This window comes from Nannobrachium achirus, assembly GCF_963921795.1.
Source record: "Nannobrachium achirus genome assembly, chromosome: 7".
NCBI lineage: Eukaryota > Metazoa > Chordata > Actinopteri > Myctophiformes > Myctophidae > Nannobrachium > Nannobrachium achirus.
In genome coordinates, this window is record NC_137816.1 from 58,009,361 (window position 1) to 58,024,358 (window position 14,998).

The following is a 14,998-nucleotide window of genomic DNA, read 5'->3' on the forward strand; positions in this document are numbered from 1 at the left end:
ATCCCACCCTCCCTCCCACCCACCCACACACTCACCCTCCGCTGTATTGGCATGGCACAGACATAAAACTAATGCCTCATTCACACTACAGATATATAGTTGAACGTTTAGCTTGGTAATTCAATGTAATCTCAATGGAAACCAGCTTTAAAGCTTTCAAAGCTTTGTTCTTTCTGTGTCCTGTATCTTTAAAGCTGGTTTCCATTGAGATTACATTGAATTACCAAGCTAAACGTTCAACTATATATCTGTAGTGTGAATGAGGCATAAGGACTAAATAGAGGCTGGCATGTGGAGGTATTGAGGTAGTTAATTACCTCCCTCAACCACAAACCCTCCTTCTTCTTCTTCTTCTTCTTCTTCCCCATCTACTTCGTCATCTTCTTGATCTTCTTCTATTTCTTCTCAGTAAGGCTCTGCTTTTAGACTTCTGTACAGGCAGCAGGTGAAGATCATCCCTATGATCTGGAGGAGACACGACAACACAGAGAACTCATCAACTTTTTGTTAGCATTTCATCTCTGTTTTTGCAGGCGTATCGTCCAAGACAGAAACAATTGCTCAACGGATTTAAACTACATTAAAGGAGCTATAGTCAACTTTTTCATTGTAGGGCCGGCACTTTGTTTACATCCTAGTCTATAGACTAGAATATAAACAAAGTGTCGGTCTGACAATGGCCAAAATAATTATTTTATCGTTATTTTACGCTTTTTGTGGTCATTTTTGAATAGAAACACATATTTGAAGCTTGTTTTTTTATAAAATATTTTCGAAACATTATTTTTATTTTATCATCCGTTTTTCAAGAAATAGTTGACTATAGCTCCTTTAACTCTGGTGTCTCTATTTTGGGCATGTAGCCTATGCTTATAATTGTTGTAGGCCGCTATGCGTGGGTTATCAAAGTTTTAATTTTTCCATTAGGAACTAGCCACCTCAATTATTTCACTAGAAGAGTGCTTTAGTTTCCTTTTACTTAGTTGCAAGTTTTCACCCAGACTTTTTCCTTTTTCTGAAGATGATAATACAAGCTCACAACATCGAGTTGCATCCCGACGCCATTTCTCGTACTCATAGTTAATAAATCAATAAATAGTTTGCCATGGACTTTGGGACTTTGTGTCATGATGCGAAGGATATGAATTTATGGTGAACCATGCACGGTCTCGCGTGGCTTGTTGCTTTTATAAAATCGTTACCACACACAGTATAGCAACATGAAAATCGTAGACATCACTACAAGATGTCGGGTTCAGTGATACTGCCCTCTAGCTGTGGGTTTATCCAGTATTTTACAACAGGACCCAGGAGCAGCAAAGTATTTTCAGTTTAGGGACGGGTGCATCGGTGAAGTAGCAGGCATGTAGAATAAAATATAACTGATTGATTGATTGATTGATTGATTGATTGATTGATTACTTTAGCAGTTTAGCAGTTTAGCAGTTCGCATAGGAAAAGCACATGAGAGTACAGTTCAGATACAAGGTCTACTAATAGGATTTAAACCCAAGAAAGCACTATGGCTTCTTTACATTGGGGTCCTTTTGTACTCATTTCATTGAGAGCACAAGGTCCACACTTGCAGAATAAAGAAAGCCTTTATTATAAAGGCAACGTTTTGGTCATGGACCTTCCTCACGCATCATGACAACGGGACTCAATCACAATCGACAACTTGCAATTATCCGTTTTAATAAGACTAGGACCTTTAAAAGACTGTTTTTAATGCCGTGACTGGCTCCAGTAACGTTGACACCAGGCTCATGGACACATAGACATCAAAGGGGGCTGGAGCCCCTGCCCTTTTATCCGTCTATAAAAAGTGCCCTCTACAGACCATGAATGCAGTTTTTTACTATGGTGAAAGAAATGCAAATGCCCTCTTTCCATGCCATACCCGAAGGCAGCGTTCAAGAGAATTGCCTTGTTCAAACTCTCCTGAACATGAATGCAGTGCTCTCTGTTGATTATGCTTAGTTCAGTGTGGTATCATCACGCACCGAAAATAGCAGACCTCCAAGATCACTGGAGGTCTTCTATTTTCGATATTTCCACCAAAAGGCCCTTTTAGAAATGTCAGCCCCTGCCTCTCTAACATTCTCTGCACGCCCCTGGTTGACACTTACTTGCACGCAGGCGATCCCAATCCCCACAGCTCCAATGATCTTCAGATGGTCCAGGATGAAGAGCTCCAGTTTAGTTATACAGCCTCCCTGATGACAAAGGAACACAGCATATAAAAATGGATTAAACACTTTACGCCTGGCGCCTCTATGTTGGCCATGTCATTATGTTGTCACACATTCTAGCTAAAGGCAATCTGGATCTGAAATACCAGAAATGGCAAGTTCACAGCGTGTCGCATTGCGACAAGATATGAACATGTAGCTGCTCTATTTTCCTTACATGTCGTATGGCCAAGTAATCAGGTCTTAAGTGGTTGATTAATTAATGAATGAATCATAACTAGGGGTGTAACGATACATTTAATAGCGATACTATACGTATCACGATACATGGTTGATGATAAGATTCATTGGCGATATTGGTTCATTCATGGCGATACGATACGATTCGTTTCAATGATTTAAAATCGATAATAGTATCTATTTAGCAAAGAAATTAAATCTGTGTGAAACGTGTCAATAGTGCATGTTTTTAAGGGAAGATCTATTAGTATGGATATAAATAAGTAAACACTGTGATTCTCTAACAAATACATGGGCATTATGTTTCAACACATATGGACAAACAAACCTTGACATGAACACAGAGACATAGACCATGAGTAGCATATGGAATGGAAAAGTAAGACACCTATTTTTAATTTTCCCTCTTAAAATTGCTAAATACAAGGCAAAATACTTATATATACTTATATATCCATATAATCGATTATTTGCATTGCAAAACGATTTGATAACGATTATCTGCATTGTAAAACGGTATGATACAAAACGGTACGATATTTTGCTTTTGCATATTGATATAGTAGATCATTGCAAATTAGAATGGATTTTTCGATTCAGTTAATATTATCGTTACACCCCTAATCATAACCCTGACTTCTGAGACTGCTCCAGTGTTGATTTTGTTGACTGAAACTATGACGAAGAATTCCAACTACCTTTTTTCACTGACAAAAGCTAAATATAAACTAAATTAAAAACAAAGCTAAGACTAAATATATTGACAATCTCGTCAACAAATAAAAACTAGACTAACTATGTTAGTAGTGGAGAAGAGATCCATGTAGAACTAAAAGACAAGTCATTTTGTGTTTGGTTGCACTCGGGTGTTGCGCTCTGAAAATAAAAGATCTACAAGCTCACAACGCATTGCGCTGTAACGTGTTGTGAGCTTGTAGATTGGCTATATTTTCAGCATGCAACCAAGTGAAATGAAGTGTCATGATATTTAGTCGACCAAAACTACAGTAAAACTAAAGTCAGATGACTAAAATATGAATAAAACTAAAATGACATTTTATTCAAAAGACTATGACTAAACTTAAGCCATTCCGAACGGGTACACTGTATTGTGTGAGCTTGTAGATCTGCTATTTTTTTTAAATTGTGAACATTGGAATTTTGACCCGATTCCATAAGTGTATTTTGAATCCTTCTAAGGTTTTTTCGAAAAACCTATGTTTCTATGTCAGTGGTTCTCAAACCTTTTCATGTGAAGGACCCCCAAAATGATATTTATTTGGCCACGAACCCCCATCTCAAAATATTTAGTTCCAGACAGGGACCCCCCAGAAGCAAAATTTTAGTTACAAACTTTCGCTTAAAAAAGACATATTATATTCAAAGATTTTCACACATTTTCACGACTTTTCAAAAATAGCAGATCTACAAGCTTGCAGCGTGGCACTCTGTGCCGCGCTGTGAGCTTGTATATCTGCTATTTTTCAATAGTTAAAGCAGTCAATAATTCTAGGCCTAAATGGGTTAATGTCTATGTGACTGTCAAAACGAACGCTGCTCCCTGCTCTCACCTCCACCTTGTAGATGTTTGAGGGGTGGTCTCGGCGTCCACAGCCATCTGTGAGGGTCTTGCAGCAGCTGTCGGGGACCACCCGGCCCCCGGCCTCAGCGGAGAGCACCCATTTACTCTCGGCCCAGTCTGAGGAGCTGTTGGAGCCGCAGCACTTGAACTGATGACGGGAGAGAGAAGAGAATGAATAGAACCATGAATAGAAGAACCCAAACGTTTTAGCTCCAGAACCAAAAGCCAAATTAGACGTTTTCCCAGGACCCAAACTAGCGAAAACAGCGGATCGTCTACCAAGTACACAACGTGTCGCTTCATGCCGTGCTGTGAGCTCGTAGATCACAACTTCTTCATTATTATAATTTTTTTATTTGTGAAATTTCTTAGATTACACCACTTGGTTCCAAACGGTTTCGCTCGAGACCGTTGACACGTTGGGACGCCATGTCGCATGTTGCTACCAGGTAAGCCACTAAAGCAGCTTTCTCGTTTCCAGGGAGTGAAAATGACTGTAAACGGTAAAGGCGTTTCCCGGGTCAACGTTTACAAATAACATTTAGAATTCTGAACGTTGGAAAGTTCAGCACAGCAGTGTCGTTGTTGACATTCAATGTTTTCAGTCAAAAGAATCTACAATGTAGGCATTTAGCAGACACTCTTTTATCCAGAGCGGCGTATAATAAACAAGGTAAACTCATCCATCAAATACATCAAATGCAGAGAGACAGTGTATATATAGTGCCTCAGTAATCTAGGATCACAGCGGGTGAACCAAGAATAGGTGTCAACTGAGGTAGACTTCCAACTTAATTCAAAAGAATCAATGACGCCAACAGTTCATACAATAAAGATGAAGAACTTCACTTGTCTAGTGCCTCTCATAAAAAATGGATGAGACGTTGACAAATAAGTACGCGTGGCTGCTGTGCAGATTTCAAAAGGAGTTTACGTGCTCAGGCACTGTTCCGTTTCTCGCTGGTCTAACGGCAGCATATGGTGGTTGGTTCCAGTCCACAACAAATGGACATGGAATGGAAGACATGGGGGCCGAGCTTTCCGGGTTACCCTTGAAATGACAAAGGTTTGAGAGAGCTTCTCCTCGGTCCTCACCTCCTGCTGCAGTTTGTCCACAGCTCTGGTGATGTGCTCCTGGTCCTTCTGCCTGTACTTCTGGCCCAGAGTGTCCTTTAAGGTCTGCTTCAGTTCCTCGTTCAGCTGTATACACACACGCACGCACGCACGCACGCACGCACACACACACACACACACACACACACACACACACACACACACACACACACACACACACACACACACACACAATAAAGAAGAGTGAAAAATGTACTCCTGAAAAACTCCTGTTTTATGTGAGTGCATTGAAGGAACAGACAGTTGGGTGAATGTTGGCACTGTATCATAGACTAGGGAAGAGACAGATTTGAACTGGGAACACCCCAAAATAATCATATTTGAACTGAGGACCCTCCCTGGGGGACGCGACCCCCAGTTTGGGAACCAGTGGCAAACATGACAAATCCATTTCTTCAACGGGAAGCAGAACACAATAGTAAGAAATAGTTCCGCTATCACACAGCTGAATCCTACATAGCTTTAGTATCCGTTATGTGTCAGGATATATAATAACCTCCATGACATCTCTTTGACCAGATGGCAGATGCATTATGCCCTTATAAACCCTAGCGTCCCTGTTCTGAGGTGAACGTTTGCCGAAAACAGATGATCTACAACAACCGCAGTGCGCCGTCGGCTTGCAGATCATCGCCTATTTTCAGGCAAAAGACATGCAGAGGCGATGGAAAGAGCGGACCAGGTACAGAGTCGACCCCGGTCAAGTTTACCTAAAGTATAGAAGCTTATAAAACATTACTACACATCTGTACAATAGCACATGTACAAGCTCTCCGCGCTGCGAGCTTGTACATCTGCTATTTGTGAGCGGTGCCTACCGCTCCAACATTTGACCGTGCGTCTACGTCTGTCCACATGTCCATATGTATGTCCGTATGTATGAGCGCGGCCTCAACAGCTGCAATACCGCTGGGTGACCAACCTTCAAGTGGCGCTGTTCAGCAGCCTGAGGCACCGCTCACTCACACTGGATGGGATTTTTAAAGATCTGGAAGGTGTTTGAAAAATGCTGAACAATTTTCAATTACGAAATAGTTTGAGAACTACCGATTTACGTGGCATCTGTACTATCGGATTCCAGTCTCTTAAATTGTTATGAGTCCGGTAATAAATACAGACAGGGGGTTTATATGAGGAGAATGTGTTTTTTTAACGGGAGAGGAAGTGTGTTTTTCTTTTGTTCTCTGTCGGCCAGAGGCTGGGCGGGACATAGCGTTTCCCTGGGAAACGGACGGTCTGGGGGGCTCAGTTTCTATGGCAACGCGCCAGCAGCGGGAAACCACTGTAAATCGAGGCAAGAGATCAAGAGAAAGGATGAGAGAGAGGGAGAGAGAGAAGTTACTGGAACACAGAGAGAGATGGAGGAGGAGGAAGGAAGGAAGGAAGGAAGGAAGGAAAGAAAGAAATAAAGAAATAAAGAAATAAAGAAAGAAATAAAGAAATAAAGAAAGAAAGAAAGAAAGAAAGAAGGCAGAACGTAACCAAAGAGTGATGGTGCTATAACTGTTGACAGTAGAATAGAATAATGGAATAGAAATACTTTATTAATCCCTGAAGGGCCTTGGCTATTGGACAAGCTTCCAGAGTAGGAGGGAGCAGAGTTTTAGTAAGGATAGAAACGTACAGTGGGTTTTAGAATAGGAAAAAATGTATTCTGTCGTGTTTGAAATACTGTGTTTCTTTTTTGTACATGGTTCATTGTTAGCCTGAGTGCCAGCCTGTCCGCTCCGTTCCACGATTTGTCTCTCTGCATGGTGTGTTTGACAGACATCACCAAAGACCAATCGGAAGCCACGGATGTGTGAATCCCGCTTCTACAGTAAGTCCCACCTCCCGTTGGAGATAGGAGGCTTTCCAGACTGTGATGCGAGGAGACAAAACAAACCGCGGAACGGAGCGAACAAGCTGGCACCCAGGCTAGTTCATTGTTACTTGCACCAGCAGAGTGCACAAGTACTGTTGTTCGGTTGTGTATCTGTAGCCAATCAGGGACCAGCATTCCTGGTGACGTCACCATCAACAGCCAATGAGGGACCAGCATTCTGATTCTTGGTGACGTGAAGTCACCATCAACAAGTGCAACCTGATGTAAATAAAAAGGAGCGTTCTGCTGCAGCGAGTGCACGAGGAGCAAGTTGGAACCTCGACAGAGTGCAGTCTAGTTTATGTCTGTGATATGTTTATATGTGTTTTACGATCTCCCAAGCGTAACTTTCTGTGTTTCTAATCTTTCTCATGTTTTACTTTTCATAATTTGAATGTGGTGCTGTCTCCATTAGACCAGCGGTTCTCAAACTTTTCAGGACGCAAATTCATATTTAGACGACCTGTTGCTCTTTCCGTCACTGAGCTCTCTCGTCCTCCAGGTCCACTTGGGGACGTCCTAGAAGAGCTGACACCGTTATCAGAAGATGGCCCTCCTCCCATTCTACTGGGTTCAAGTCTCTATAAAAGTTTCTATCCCTAGCAGTATCTCTGAGGACCCCCTAAGGGGTCCTGAACGCCCTGTTGAAGACCCTTGCTCTAAACCCCAACTCTGTCTCTCCCCCAACTCTGTATTATCTCCTGTCTCCCCTGATACCCCACCACCACCCCCCTGTGAACTGACTCTGTAACCTTCTTCTCTAACCCACTGTTTCATCTGCACTGCTCTCTCTTTCTCTCTCTCTTTATCTTTCTCTCTCTCCTGCAAGCCCAGCTCCAGGGATATTATGTGAGACCCTCAGAGCTGAGCAGCTTTGAGATGTGTTCTCTCAGCTCCGAGGGAAGATGAGCAGGACGGGGTTTTCAGATGACCTCTCCTACTTTCATTTCTCCATCTCATTATCCTCTCCCTACTGCGCAAACATTCAGTCCTCCTGTCGTCTCTAACCCAAGGAAAGCTCTTCTCTGTCGCATTTCTTAGCCAATAATTTGATGACTGGGTCATCGGTCAATAGGAGCCTCAGTAGGAGTGTCCGGTAGAAGACTCTGTAAATGTCTAAACTGCAAATTGTGGGTTTAGGGTTGTAGTAATTTAAACTGTGCATTGAATACAAATCATGGCCAATGACATAAATTATATATTGTCCTATTTCAGTATCTGAAATAGTCCAAAAAGCCTGTTGAATGTCTCTTCCTCTTGTGATGACATCGTGCCAGTGGAGTTGGTGTAGTAGGGATGTGAGATGACCTGGTAGTAGATATACAGTATTAGGTGTAGTGTTAGAGCTTTACCTGTTGGTAGTAGATGTATGCCAGGACACCAGCCAGGATCTCCAGCAGGAAGATGCACAGCAACAGCACAAAATACTGGAGGGGGGAGAGAGAGAGAGAGAGAGAGAGAGAGAGAGAGAGAGAGAGAGAGAGAGAGAGAGAGAGAGAGAGAGAGAGAGAGAGAGAACGTAGTTATAATTGAGATCAATGTGGTGCAAAGGACACTGTTTACGTCTTGCATGCATCATTGCTTATTAAGCAGTTTGAACCTCAAGTTCTCCTTTAATGTCACCAATACAGCAAGCACCTTTTGAGAAAGGAATAGAATATGGACGTCTATTCAATGAAGCATTCTCCAGTGTGCCTCATCTATTTATATCCCTCTGTTCCAGTGTGTTCTTGTCAGTTTGTATTAATCCCATGTTGAGTGAGTCTGGAGTCAGTATGTATGTAACTTTCTGAAAGTCTATTTATTACCTGCCTTTGTTTGCCCATTCTGGAAGAACCTTGGTTTAGTCTAATAAACACTTTAAAGAGGCGGTGCCATAGTTTTGTACTTTTTCTAGTTTTCATGTGTCTAGGAGGTTGACAGTACTTCATTAGACCCCCTGGTGTGGTTGATATGAGCAATTATGTATTGCCTTTCTATTTGGGTTTTAGCTGTAGGCTGCCACCTTGTGGGGTCAAATGTGCCGGTCCAAAAACACAGATACTTATTACATCACAGAATCAACCCCTCCCCTAATTACCATTCACCCAACATACGTGGGTGTGGCTAACTTCAGCTGGGTCACCACCCACCATGACAACCACACATACCAATGAACTGGTGGGTGTGGCCACATAAAAACATAATTTTAACTCTTTCTGTACACTTTTTTGGTGTACTCCTAGTTTTTTGGTGTTCCTCCTAGTATAATCATAATAGTAGATAATCATGTTTTATGGGGGGAAAAATCATGGCACCCCATCTTTAAGTTGACCTGTTCTTCCTCCCGTCGCCTGCTTTTGCTTCCTCCTCCGCACTCATTCCTGACAGCAGTCCAGAAACAGAGAAATACGGCGGGGTATCGGGCTGTGTGACATCTCTCTACAACAAAATGATTTATTTCCCCCCATATTCAAGACAGGAGCACAGTTTGAGTAACGTGTCATTGTGCGCTCTACATCATCATGACAGCATCTCACAATGACATCGCAATGATGTCCTCACAAATCTAATGGCGACATGAATCAGATTGGTGTGCACAGGGACATGCTGGCCATTGGGAAAAGCGGGACAACTCCCGAACCGCCGGTTCATTCCCGGCCGGTCCAGGCCAGCCATTAGATAAAAATTAAAAATAAAATGTCGGCCTTCGTTCCATTTTGGGGACCGGGTGGCCAACTAAGTAAATCGTCACTGTCGGGCAGAAACCTTGTATCTCCAAGTTTCAAATTTGTAAATTTTTTCGCAAAGCAAAGCTCTGCTTCATCATACAAGGCCCGTCGCACAAAAGTAGTGAAAACAGCAGATCTACAAGCACACAACGGCTCGCGGTGCGAGGCGTTGTATGCTTGTAGATCGGCTGTTTTCACTAGTTTAAATCATTTTTAAAATGATAAATACAAAACAAACGGTTTTGGACATACAAGGTTTCCACCCGACAACGACGAAATATAAATCATGTAATTGGCCCACTGGCTTGTCACTTGTCATGATCTGAAATGGCAAATCTTTGAGTAGCAGCAGCGCTAAAGAGAGAGATCTCTCTCTATAGCGCGCAATGAGGGCCTCTCCAACACTTTTTCCCGGGCTGAATCAGGGGCCCAGCATGTCCCTGGGTGTGCATATCACAGTGTCGTTACGCTGTTTCCCCCAGTGACGACCGGAGGAGGACAATATCCCCTCGAGGTTCCCACCAGGCGCGACGGCCAGTGCTGATAGGACATGTGATGTGATCTACGTCAAGGCCGGGGAAAGGCCCATGTTGGGAGAGATTGGTGGGAGATTGTATGGTGCTCTCTAGAGGACTCTACGCGTCCTATGACCCAGGCATGTGCACACATATACATCAAAGGGGGCTTGAGCCCCCTGCCCTTTTATCTGTCTGTTAAAAACTGCCCTTCCAGACCATAAATGCAATTTTTACTCTGGTAAAAGAAATGCAAATGCCCACTTTCAATGGCATATACCTTAGGGCAGCATTCAAGAGAGTTACCTTGTCCAAACTCTTTTGCACTTGAATGCAGCATCTTATGTTGAAAGAATTGCCCTCTCTGTGTAGAAATCCATGCCATTAAGCCACATCCTCAGTATTGACTTGATTATGCTTAGTTCAGTGTGGTTTCACAGTTCACACACAGAAATAGCCGACCGATTCGATTTTAATATCGTGGCATAAAAAATCTTGATATTTGAGTCCCCCCCTACCAGTCAAACGTCATCCGTGTGTGTAAAGAGAGCACGTGGAGTTTGTTCATTCCAACTTCCTCTAAAGTTAAGGACAAACACTGATATGATCAGCTGCTATCAGGCAGGGGAGATCAGAGGGTGCTGAGTGGACACGCTCTTTGATGTGAGAGCTGGAGCTGATTACATCTCTGAAGGTCTGAGGTTGAATACTGAGCACATGGATAAATGCATTTTGATGCAGCACTCACACACACACATGCACGCACGCACAAATGCGTGTACGCACACATACAAACAAACACACATACGCGCTCGCGCGTATGCAACGTCCGGTCAAACTGCAGTATAAGCAAGCATAAATAAATCAACATAATATGCCCTTACTTAAACACATACACACTCTCTCTGTCACCTTGTCAATGCACACACGCACACACCTGCTTTGTCATGGTGACATGGTGAGTCAGATAATGTACGTGACTGTTGGACAAAACAAGGACATTTAAATTAGTTCAAGGTTGACTCCAGTGACTTTGACTTTCGTGGCCTTAGTCACATGAGCGTGTGTAGACACCCAAAAACAAAAACACCCCAAGGAGTGAGGACTGTTCTATTCTATCTACAGTAACACGCTCAATGTTTATTTCTCCATGCGTAACTCCAGACTGTTGGCTGCCATGCTATCACCTAACATTGTGTACACTGTAAATCACAGTAAATTAATGGAAGATAATCCCCCTCCACTTGCGTTTTGCCTTTACAGTCGTGTAAATAAAGAACTCAGCTCAAAATAAACATCTGCCTAGCCAGCTAGCTAGCTGGAATGAGACAGTTTGATTGGTAGAATGTGATGGCTGTGTAAAGGATGCTCAGTGCATTCCACAGCACCGTGCTGTCAGCACCTCTCCTCCAATAAAAACTACACCTCTGCACCACTAGGAAAGTTCTCTACAAACTATAGGAGCATTTTCTCATAAATGTACACGCACGCACGCACGCACGCACGCACGCACGCACGCACGCACGCACGCACGCACACACGCACGCACGCACACACACACACACACACACACACACACACACAAACACACACACACACACACACACACACACACACAGTTAACCCATAATAACGTTGTCGGGTGAAAACCTTGTATGTCCAAACGTTCATTTTTCATTTATCATTTAAAAAATGATTTAAACTAGTGAAAACAGCCGATCTACAAGCACACCGTTGTGAGCTTGTAGATCTGCTGTTTTCACTACTTTTGTGCGACGGCCTTGTACGATGAAGCAGGGCTTTACTTTGCGAAAAAACGTATACATTTGAAAGTTGGAGATACGAGATTTCCACCTGACAACGACGATATGTAGCTTATTTCTTGCAAATCTTCGTTACACCGACATTGCTCATGTGATCTGCTTTTGTACTGAACTATTCTAAAGATCACTGTTTCCCTTTGGCAAAATGAGGCCTAGACCCTCCTTCACCACAGCAGGACAGGACAGCTTGGAGTCTTAAGAAGACCAAGAATGGTCATCTTAAGCAAAGTCTGAAAGTCTGAAGGGTTTGTTCAGCGACCGCAACGACAGCTAACAAGACAACAGTGTAAGCTGTTAGCTGTGCCTTTAACCACTGTCAACCAAAGTCCTTCTTTTTGGCATGTCATTATAGGCAGACATTGTCAAACAACTGTCCAAAAAGGAAGCATTATGCTCAAGTAATCTTTGCCTTCCCTCACAGCTCTGTCTGTTGCCTCGACATAGAATATAGTCGAGTGAATGTAAAAATATAGAGTGTCAGGGATGGAGAGAGACAAATATATGATGGAAACAAATCTAATCATGAGAATCTAAGGATCCACGTGGGAAATGAGTGTGTCCAACGTGCATCTCACACTTCATGTGACAAGTTAAAGTTACTGCAAATTAACAGAATCATCACCTCACAGGTCCTGTAACATCAGCGACTGACCTACATACCTACACCTTGGCACAAAGTGCTCAAAGTTTGTTGTACGCCCAGGTTCACATTGGCCAAGCTTCACGGGACGCTTAATGAAATGAACCCACACTAGGTGTGATTTATTTATTTACCGGTATTTGAAAAGTTAACAGTTTTGGACATAATGAGGTTTCCACCCGACGGAGACGATATGAAGGATTGTGTAAAAAGGAAGGCAGAGGGCAGGGAGCAGAGAAGAGGCTGACAGTGTGAGCTGGTGGAGGAGGAGGAGGTGATGGATGGAGGAGGTGTTGTGAGGCTGCTGGTCAGACACAGTGTCAGGCTGCATGAGGAGGAGGAGGAGGTGGAGGTGATGGATGGAGGAGGTGTTGGGAGGCTGCTGGTCAGACACAGTGTCAGGCTGCATGAGGTCAGTTTCTCCAGCGCTGCTGCCAGGCAGCTCGCACAGCCTGCCCTGCATTCCGATCAGCTCTGTGGTTTTGGAAGGAAAAACATTTTTCCTTTCCTTTCCTCCTTCAGCGACAAAGACAGACAATGTTGTCTGTGTGAAAAAAGAGGGGGAAAGGGCCTTGGAGCGGACCAAAACCATCAGAGCAGAACTGACCTCAGTGCCTCACTTTGTACGTTTTTTCGCCAAGTAAAGCCCTGCTTCATCATACAAGGCCGTCGCACGAAAGTAGTGAAAACAGCCGAGCTACAAGCGCACAACGCCTCACACCGCGAGGCGTTGTGTGCTTGTAGATCTGCTGTTTTCACTAGTTTAGTTCATTTTTAAAATGATAAATACAAAACGAATGATCTTGGACAATGGACATACAGGGTTTCCACCCGACAATGACGATATATATATATATATATATATATATATACCGGTATATAGTTTTTGTAGATTGAGTTAACAAAAGAGACCAATTCTGAGACCAACGTTAATAAAGGCTGTCGCATGGCTATTAGCTTTCCTCAATCTTTACTGTATTAACAGTATTACCTCCGCTCCGTCCAGAGGTAATATCACAAACCACTGGACCGATCTGTGGACCATAGTTCTTGTCCACACTGCCAGTAAGTCACAGAAGTACCTCCACGTATCATCTTTGTCAGGTGGAAACCTCATATGTCCCAAAATGAATCAAATTAAAAAACAAGCTGAAAACGCGACGCTTCACGCCGCGGATCAGTGGATCAGCTATACTTTTGATGCTTTTGTTTGACACTGTAGTATGATCAAGTGCATTCATTCACTCACTCATTCATTCATTACGTCAGGGGTCTTCAACGTTTTCAGGCCAGGGACCCCTTAGCTGAGAGAGAGATGAAGCAGGGACCCCCCCACTACATATTGTATAAATGTGTGATGCAGATTTTCATTGATTTCACAGATAGATTCATAGACTTATTTGACAGCACTGTCATCAGTCTATTTTGGATTTGTGTTTTTAGTTAACTTGACCTTTCACTCTGTACTTGGTCTGCTCTTACCTTTACACCAAACTTATTTGCCGAAAATAGCCGATCTACAAGCTCTCAGATACAAGCTTGTAGATCTGCTATTTTTTGGCTAAAGTTCTCCTCAGAATAGGGATACGAGGGTTCAAGTTGTTAATTTAAAAGAATGATCCTATCACAAGATTTGGTGGCCCCCCTGTAGTAACTCTGAGGACCCCCTAGGGGTCCCAGACCCCCTGTTGAAGACCCCTGCATTACGTATTTTATATTAAGGCCCAACTTTCAACTTCCCACTTTTTAGCCTCCTATAGGAATCTGTAGTCAGTCAGCCTGTAAGACCGAAGCTCTCGATGTGCTTCCTCAAGGTCATTGTCCTCAGTGTGCCTGCGTCAGCAGCAGCATTCAACAGGTAACCGCTAACAATGTGCTGAACAAACATGGCACAATAAAGTATAAATAAAGACCTGGCTGCCAGGCTGACCAGATGGAAGTGGCCTAGATGAGGAGAGCAGACAGATGTCTGATCTGTGACTACAGCCCAGCAGAGGTCTATAAAATGTACCTCTCAGCATGCTGAATGCACTCTCACTACTTGGCTGAGGTCCACTGGTGGGCTGTGAGGATACTGTAAGTGGGCCCCCAAAATAATTACTATATCGTTGCTGTCGAACAGTATCCTGAAAATGTGTGCAAATCTTTGAATATATGTATTTTCAAAGCGAACGTTTGTAACTACATTTTTGCTTCTGGGTGGTCCCTGGAACTAGATATTTTGAGATGGGCGTTCCGTGGCCAAATACATATCATTTTGGGGGTCCTTGACATGAAAAGGTTTGAGAACCACTGGC

General features: G+C 43.2%; 1 protein-coding gene across 1 annotated transcript in view; it reads right to left on the reverse strand.

Moving 5' to 3' along the window:
• Nucleotides 1–273: 273 nt before the first annotated feature.
• Nucleotides 274–14,998, reverse strand: part of LOC308288441 (CD151 antigen-like) — a 34,769-nt gene continuing 20,044 nt past the window's right edge. Inside the window, exons 4-8 of the mRNA XM_080729875.1 lie at nt 8,365–8,439; nt 5,110–5,214; nt 4,004–4,162; nt 2,130–2,216; nt 274–465 (exon numbers count right to left, since the gene is read on the reverse strand). Of these exons, the coding sequence (XP_080586001.1) occupies nt 406–465; nt 2,130–2,216; nt 4,004–4,162; nt 5,110–5,214; nt 8,365–8,439 (486 nt within the window). The 3' untranslated portion in view covers nt 274–405. The remainder of the gene's footprint in view (nt 466–2,129; nt 2,217–4,003; nt 4,163–5,109; nt 5,215–8,364; nt 8,440–14,998) is intronic.